This window comes from Otolemur garnettii, unplaced genomic scaffold (genome assembly GCF_000181295.1).
Source record: "Otolemur garnettii isolate 467f Iridium unplaced genomic scaffold, OtoGar3 scaffold00152, whole genome shotgun sequence".
NCBI classification, from domain to species: Eukaryota; Metazoa; Chordata; class Mammalia; order Primates; family Galagidae; genus Otolemur; species Otolemur garnettii.
The window spans coordinates 4,328,692-4,337,234 of record NW_003852547.1 but is presented as its reverse complement, the minus strand read 5'-3'; the positions used below and the strand labels follow the sequence as shown (position 1 = coordinate 4,337,234).

Sequence of the window (8,543 nt, the reverse complement as noted above, 5' to 3'; positions counted from 1 at the left end):
CTGAGCTATAGGCGCCGAGCCTCTTGTCTTGTCTCGTCTTGTCTTATTTTATTTTATTTTTTTGAGATGGAATCTTACTGTGTTACCCTGGATAGAGTGCTATGGCATCATAGCTCACAGCAACCTCAAACTCTTGGGCTTAAGTGATCATCTTGCCTCAGCCTCCCAAGTAGCTGGGACTACAGGCACCCACCACAATGACTGGCTGTATTTAGAGCCTCCAACTCCTCAGCTCAGGCAATCCACCTGCATAGGCCTCTCAGAGTCCTAGGATTACAGGCGCAAGCTACTGCACCAGGCCTCTGCTATTTATTAATTTCTTTCTTCTGCTTGCTTTGGGTTTCATTTGCTTGTCTCTTCTTTCTCTAGTTTTTTAAGATGGAAGTTGTGATCATTTGAGATATTTTTTGTTCCCTTTAAAAATTTTTTTTTATTTTTATTAGAGACAGATGAAGTCTTGCTTTTGCTCAGACTGGTCTTGAAGTTGTTTATTTTTCTTTTTTTGACAGTCTCACTGTGTCACCCTCAGTAGAGTTCTGTGGTGTCAGAGCTCACAGCAACCTCCAACTCTTGGGCTTAAGTGACTCTCTTGCCTCATCCTCCCAGTAGCTGGGACTATAGGCTCCCATCACAATGCCTGGCTATTTTCTTTTTATTGTGGTCATTATTGTCTCATAGGCCCTGCCCAGGTTCGAACCTCTCAGCCATGGTGTATGTGGCTGGCGCCCTAACCACTGAACGATGGGTGTCAAGCCTTGAAGTCTTGAACTCAAGTGATCCTCCTGCCTCAACCTCTGAAATAGCTGGGACTACAGGTGCCCACCATAACACCTGGATAATTTTTCTATTTTTAGTAGAGACGGGGTCTCACTCTTGCTCAGGCTGATCTCAAACTGCGAGCTCAGGTGATCCTCCCACCTCAGCCTCCCAAAGTGCTAGGATTAGAGGCGAGAGCCACTGTATCCAGCCTCTTCCTTCCTAATATAGGTATTTATTGCTATAATTTTTTCTCAAAATACTGCTTTGACAAATTTTTGTATGTTAGGTTTTCATTTTCTTTTTTTTTGAGACAGAGTCTCACTATGTTACCCTCAGTAGAGTGCTGTCACGTCACAGCTCACAGCAACCTCAAACTCTTAGGCTTAAGCAATTCTCTTGCCTCAGCCTCCCAAGTAGCTGGAACTACAGGTACCCACCACAATGCCCAGCTATTTTTTTGGTTGTAGTTGCCATTGTTATTTGGTAGGCCTGAGCTGGCCTCAAACCTGCCAGCTCTGGGAGGTGGTTGGCACTCGAGCTGCTTGAGCTATAGGCACTGAGCCTAGGTTTTCATTTTTATTGAGTTCAAAATACTTTGTTATTTCCCTTTTGATTTCTGTTTTAACCTATGAGTTATTTAGAAGTGGTAGCATTTGGTCCCAAAATATTTGAGATTTTCAAGAACTCTTCTATTATTGATTTCTAATTGTTTTGTGTATGACATAGTCTCACTTTTTTGCCCCCAGTGGAGAGCTGTGATGTCATAGCTCACAGCAACCTCAAACTCTTGGGCCCAAGCAATTCTCTTTCCTCAGCCTCCCAAGTAGCTGGGACTACAGGGACCTGCCACAACACCCAGCTATTTCTAGAGATTAGGTCTCACTCTGGCTCAGGCTGGTCTCGAACCTGTGAGCTCAGGCAGTCCACCTACCTCAGCTTCTCAGAGTGCTAGGAGTACAGGCATGAGCCATCGCACCCAGCCTGATTTCTAATTTAATGTCCTTTTGGTCAGAGAAATAGTTATTATGACTTGAGTCCTTTATAATTGATCGGTATTTGTTTGTGGCCCAGAACATGGTCCATCTTGATAAATACACTGAGCACACAGAAAGTGTGTTCTGCTATTTGGGATGGCGCTTTGTAAATATCAATTATTTCAAGATGGTGGGTAGTGCCGTGTGCCGTTTAGGTCCCTATGCCTCTGTTGATTTTCTGTTATTCTCAGTTACTGAGAATGGGATATTAAAATCTCTTGAGTATAACTAGGGTTTTGTTTTCTCCTGCAAGTCTGCCAATTTTGAGCTCATGTATTTTGAAGTTATGATTTAGATGCATAAACATTTAGGGCTGTTTTGTTCCCTTGATTAATTGACCCCTTTATCATTAATGAAATGAAACTTCTTTATCCCTTATTCTTAGCTCTGAAATGTACTTTTTCTGATATTTATATAACTACTCAGTTCTTCTTTTAAATTTTTTTATTTACTTTGTGTTTTTAGAGACAGGGTCTTGCTCTTCACCCAGGCTGGAGCTCAGTGATGTCATCATAGCTCCTTGAATCATCATCCTTGAATTCCTGGGCTCAAGTGATCCTTCTGTGCCAAAGTGCAAGGATTACAGGCATGAGCCACCAGGCCTGACTAAGGATGTACTGTTTTGACTCCTAGTATGTGAAGATATACATATCTGAGAAAAATTAGTGTGGGAACATATTTTCTGGGGTGAGATTAATTAGCCAACTTAATTTCCTGGGAAATTTTCTCTCTTAGAGAAGTTAAACTTTTCCATTTTGCTTTTACAGATGATTTTTTTTTTTTTTGAGACAGAGCCTCAAGATATTCCCCTGGGTAGAGTGCGATGACATCACAGCTCACAGCAACCTCCAGCTCCTGGGCTCAAGCGAGTCTCCTGTGTCAGCCTCCCAAGTAGCTAGGACCACAGGCACCCACCACAACACCCGCCTATTTTGTGGTTACAACCATCATTGTTGTTTTGGCAGGCCCAGGCTGGATTCAAACCCGCCACCTTAGGTGTATGTGGCTGGCACTTTAGCCACTTGAGCCACAGGTGCCGAGCCACAGATGATGTTTTTAATGGGGTCCCTTCTTAGTGGGGAGAAGAGAAAATGGTGCTCTAGGTTCAAACTGTGTACTTGAAACCTCCCCTCTTCTGGAGGGACCATTTTTTTCATCAGGATTCTAGAGGCTCTGCCAGCTGTAGGACTGTGTGATGTCGCATCACATGGGGTCATTCGGTTTTAATTAGTCCCAGCTGGTAAACATGAAGCTAGTAGCATGGCAGGGTACATCCTCATTGGTGTATCTTCCAGCGTTTTCCTATAGGGGAGAATTCCTGGACTGGGATTGCTGCTCAGAGTATACCAGACTTAGATGTTGGCAGCCGCTATGTGGTTCCACTTTGGACCCCTCATCATCCGGAAGGACTTTGTGGTCCTTTGCCCTTGTGGGGAAGGAGCATACCAAGGCAAAGGAAGAGGCATTTAAAAGCCTTCCAAAACTGCCAGCTGGCCTGCTGGGAGGTGTGCACTCACTAGTCTGCTTCTGTTTTCTGTCACTAGATCCAGACAAAGACAGTAGCCCAGTGTGTTGAGTATTATTACATCTGGAAAAAAATGATCAAGTTTGACTGTGGCCGAGCCCCTGGGCTAGAAAAGAGGGTCAAGCGAGAGCCAGATGAGGTGGAAAGGACAGAAGAGAAGGTAGAGGATCTGGGGGTGGGGTGTGTGGGTTCCTCTCTGATCTGGATGTCCATTGCCCATCTGTGTCAGAGGGTTGGGGGGTAGATTTCCTGTAGAAGACACAATGCCCTTAAATTTCTTTCTCCCTTCAAAGGGGGAAGATTAGCACCCTTATGTCACTTTTTGCCCCCTCTGCAGGTCACTTGCAGCCCTCGGGAGAGACCCAGCCACCGTCCAACTCCTGAGTTAAAAATCAAGACCAAGAATTATAGGAGGGAGTCCATCCTCAACTCCAGCCCAAATGCAGGTCCCAAGAGGACCCCGGAGCCCCCAGGCAGTGTGGAGAGTCAGGGAGTTTTTCCGTGCAGAGAATGTGAGAGGTACCCAGCTTTTTCTTGGAAGTGCTCACACAGCCTTGGCCTCAGCCCCATGATCCCATCCTTGGGGAAACCCATGTCCCTGCCTGCTCTGACCTGCTGTCCTCTGGCAACCCTACAGGGTATTTGACAAGATCAAGAGTCGAAATGCCCACATGAAGCGGCACCGCCTACAGGACCATGTGGAGCCCATCGTCAGGGTGAAGTGGCCAGTGAAGCCCTTCCAGCTGAAGGAGGAGGAGGAGGAAGAGGAGGAGCTAGGGGCTGACATTGGCCCCCTGCAGTGGTGATTCTAGGAGGCAGCAAAATTAGATGGGGCCTCCAGCAGCTTCACACCTCTCTGCAGTCTCTCCAGGGTGTTTGGGGCATCCCTCTGCCTCCGGCCACCCTCCCTATCCCCCACTGGCCAGCCCAGCTAGCAAACTGGGCATTTGGCTACAAATAGGCAGGAGAAGCACAGTCATTGGACAACTCTGAAGCCCATGTCAGGTGGTGCCAGAGGCTCCACTTTTGTTAGATTAATAGTCTCTCCCCTTTTAATTCCATCTCTAGAGCAGGAAGGCTTGGGGAGAGAACACGTTAGGTCTGAGTAGCTCTTAAATCTTAGCCTCAGTTGTGGGGTTTGGTTACATTTGTTGATAAGGCCAAGATGTAGAGAATCAGTGAGAAAAAACCTTGAGATCACCAACATGTTGGGGCTCCCTCCCTGTGACAGGGGTCAGTCTTTCTGCATTCTGGATTCAGTCCCTTGTCTTACAATGACTTGTACATTGTTAGGTGTGTTTTTTGTACGTGTCTACTTGTAAATCTTATTAAATTGGATTCTTGAGTAGCTGTCTTCTGAGTGTCCTGCTTATTGAGCCAATAAAGGCTTTTGAGCCCCAGCCACTTGCTAGGGCCAGGAGGTAAGAAAGCTGAGTGTCTACTCTGAGGAGCTGGGGTCCTCATGGAGAAAGCAGGCATAGTAATTTGTATATTCACTTAGCAAAAGTCTAGTAAGTACCTGCTGTAGTATATGCTAATCCGTTAATGGAGACATAGTGAAGCAAGAGAGACAGAGCTGTCTTTATGGAGCTTCTGTTCTAGGAGTGAAAGGTAGCAGTAATAAATAAGCGAACAAGGTGGTTTTAGATCATGACAGTGAATATGCTTGTGGCCGTAAGTAACAGAAGAGTTGGGATAGGTTTTAACAGGACGTTTCATGGTTCCAGTGGCTCAGCCTTGAAGTTAAGGACACCTGGTGGCAGCCAGCGTAGGTACAGAGGATGCAGCAGAGCCAAAAATAACCTCTCATTCCAGCATCCATATCTACAGAGGGGCAGGGAGGAAAGAGCATGGCCCTCCCTTCCTTGTATCCCTTTTAAGAGTGAAGAAAGTGTTATACCTTCCAACAGACCATGCCTTAGGCCTGTTGTGCCAGGATGGTAGCCTGTGCTTGTTTTTAAACTGATCCCTAGCAACAGTTATCCTGGACCACTCAAGATGTATCTACAGGACTGGGGAAAACCAAGGTGTTCACTGAAGTTTGATCAGGCAAAACTGGAGTTCTGTTAGCCAGGAAAGAAAAGGAAACAAAAATGTCTGCTGAATTTGTAGTCCATTGTGTCTCCTGCAAAATGACCTTATGAGAATTAAACAGGGCTAAGTCCTAGAGAGTGAGCAGGGTGTGTCAGATGGTATTAGATGGAAGACCAGGGGAGGCCAAGATCAGGAACCAAGGCTGTGGCACGGCAGAAGTGCAAACTTCAGGGAAGGGAAACTGTCGGAGTGTGTCAAATACCGTGTTTCCCCCCAAATAAGACACTGTCTTATTTTTTCTCAAGAAGACACACTAGGGCTTATTTTCAGGGGATGTCTTGTTTTTATTAAGTATAATACAGCAATCTACATTTATTTAAATACAGTTAAGTCATCTTCTGGAACCTGACAGGGAGAGCCGAGCTTGTTGGTGGGGCTGGCGCTAGTGATGCATGAACTCCTTTCCACTAGCCGTTTGCACATGTGCAATAGGATGTGTGTGACAGCGGTTACCACACGCGCACCCATGCAAGTGCAAATGGCTAGGAGAAAGGAGCTGTGGCAGATAAAAGGTATTCCAGTCTTCCTTACCACTCTGCACCGAAATGCATGCCATGGCTATGCAGATATGTTGCACAGCCACTCCCATCACTAGGTCTTATTATTGGGGTAGGGCTTTTATTTAACAAATGCATAGAAATCCTGCTAGGGCTTATTTTTTGAGTAGGTCTTATTTTCGGGGAAACACAGTAGGGAAGTGACATCTGATTGTACCTCATTAAGAAACTCCCCGCCACGTGAAGATTGTAGCAGGCAAGATTGGAAGCTGGGAAGTGGATAGAAGGCTCTTGAGATGAGATGATGGCTGAGACTGGGCAGCAGTGAAGGTCAGGAACACGGGGTCATTTTAGAACAGATTCCACTGTCTTATTGATGGGTCACAGGGAGGTGGTAAGGAAAAGGCAGCTCTAGGCTGGCCTAGTAGGTTTGGCCCCTGAGCAGCTGAGTTGATCACATTAACTCACATGGGAAAGAAGGACTTCTCAGAGGGTGGGTTGTGCCATTTATGATCATGTCTATGATACTGCAGTAGTGTGTCCTGAGGGACCAGGAGGGAGAGCACAGTAGATGGTAATGTCAGTAGTTTTCACAGAGAGGCCATATATCAGCTAAGTCTTAAAGAGGGACGGAGGAGGAGCAGAGGGGGGAGTTGAGCTTAAAGCAGCTTGGGCAGTGTGGGTAAGGGAAAGGGTCCAGGGCTCAGGTGAACCTGAATGTGCACCCTGGCTCCTCTTCATTGTGACAGAGGGAAAATTATTTTCCTTGTTCGAGCTTAGGTTTTCTAAGTCTGTAAAATGGGATGAAAAATGCCTCTCACCAGCCCCTGCCATGGATTTGTTAAATGACAAAATGTAAATTAAGGACTTAGCGGGGTATGCACCATAAGAACCAAACAGCTCCTATTTAATGAGCACTCAAGTTGTTGCTAATATTGTTTGGGTCCCTTGCTAAGTAAATCTGATGACCCTGGAAATGAAAGAGTGGCTCAAAGGATTGGGAAGCACATTAGTTATCTATTGCTGCATAACAAATTACCCTAAAACATAACAGCTTGAATGGAAGCTTTTATAATAGTTCCTTTTTGACAGAGGGAAACTGTGGTAATCCAGACCTGACTCCCACCTGGTCTGTGATCAGGATACAGTGGCAGCCACAGTGGGTGGTACAGGACAGTCTATTTAATGTAAGGAAAAAGTTGGTCTAAGATTTCTTACACCTTGTCCGAGTCAGCCACCCCCCCCAAGATTGTTTCCTCATATGGCAGCCCGATTATCTGCCCCCTAATCATACTCAGTTCCATTAAAAATGCAAATTCCTGTGCTGGACTACAGACTTTCACAATTGTAATAATTGGGGGTAGGACTTTGGAACCCAATTTTATTTAAAGAAGCTTTTTAGGATAGTTTTACAGAAAAATTGCAAAGATAGTACTGAAAATCCCCGTATACCCCATACCCATTTCCCCATGAATATTTTATATTAGTATGATACGTTTGTTACAATTAATGGACCAATACGATATGAATTAATAACTGAAGTCCACACTTTATTTAGGTTTCCTTGTGTTTTAACCTAATGTCCTTCTGTTCTAGGATCCCACCCAGTTACACTGTATTTAGTAGTCTTATCTCCTTTGGCTCCTATTGGCTGTGATGGTTTCTCCGACTTTCCTTGTTTTGAGGACTTAATGATTGTGAAGAGTACTGTCAGGTACTTTGTGGCTCAGTTGGAATCTGTCTAATGCTTTTTCATGAGAGACTGAGGGGAAGACAACAGAGGGAAAGAAGCATATTAGTCACGTGTTTTTAATGAAATGGCTTATCACTGTTGATATTAACCTCAGTCACCTGACTGTCAGGGTCAGTTTTCTCCACCATAAAGTTGTCTTTTCCTTCCGTTCTCATAATTTGGAAGGAGGTCGCTATGCACAGTCCACATTTAAGAGCGGTGAGTTATCATCCGTCTTCTCGAGGATGGTGTATGTATATTATTTGGAATTCTTTTGGACAAATTATTTGTCCTCCCCCCATTTATTTATTTTCTCAGTATGTATTAATTCATTTATATGCTCATGGGTTTATGGATACTTTTATAGGGTTTAGGGTTATAATCCAATGGTTTTGACCATTGGGAGCTCTTTCAGCTGGCTCCTGTGTCCCTTATGGGGACATCCATTTCCCATCATTTTGTTTGTTTAATGCTTCCTTCCTTTCTGGCACTACAAGATGCTGAAGGCTCATCCTGTATAATCTCCTGCCCGGTTCTAGAACCAACCATTTCTCCAGGGAACCCAGATTCCTTTTAAAAAGGAATTGTAAAATGGTATTAGAAACCAAAATCTGGGCCCTAAATGTAGTCCAATATGAACTTTAACACGCTTTTTCTAGCTATTTTTTACAAAACAAGAGTTAGAGAACCTCTTGTTCTCAGTCTTTGAAGTACTTGGTCTTCCCAAATAAGTTCCAGCATAGGTCGGTAGAGGGCGCAAGAGAAAGCAGACCGGTTTCCCTTTCTCCACACAAGTTTTTCCAAGTGAAGAGCGACGCGAGATCAATCGCGAAGGTGGGACTAAGAGAACTGTGAAAAGCTGGCGGGTTCCCTGAATTATCATATGCGGGTCTGCGGTCAGC

The 8,543-nt window shown here is 44.8% G+C and overlaps 1 protein-coding gene across 1 annotated transcript in view; it reads left to right on the top strand.

Annotated features, from left to right (window-relative positions):
* ZNF541 (zinc finger protein 541) overlaps nt 1–4,173 on the top strand; it is a 25,108-nt gene extending 20,935 nt beyond the window's left edge. The window contains exons 13-15 of the mRNA XM_012811177.2: nt 3,338–3,478; nt 3,656–3,837; nt 3,956–4,173. Coding sequence (XP_012666631.1) covers nt 3,338–3,478; nt 3,656–3,837; nt 3,956–4,124 — 492 coding nt within the window. The 3' untranslated portion in view covers nt 4,125–4,173. The remainder of the gene's footprint in view (nt 1–3,337; nt 3,479–3,655; nt 3,838–3,955) is intronic.
* The last annotated feature ends 4,370 nt before the right edge of the window (nt 4,174–8,543 follow it).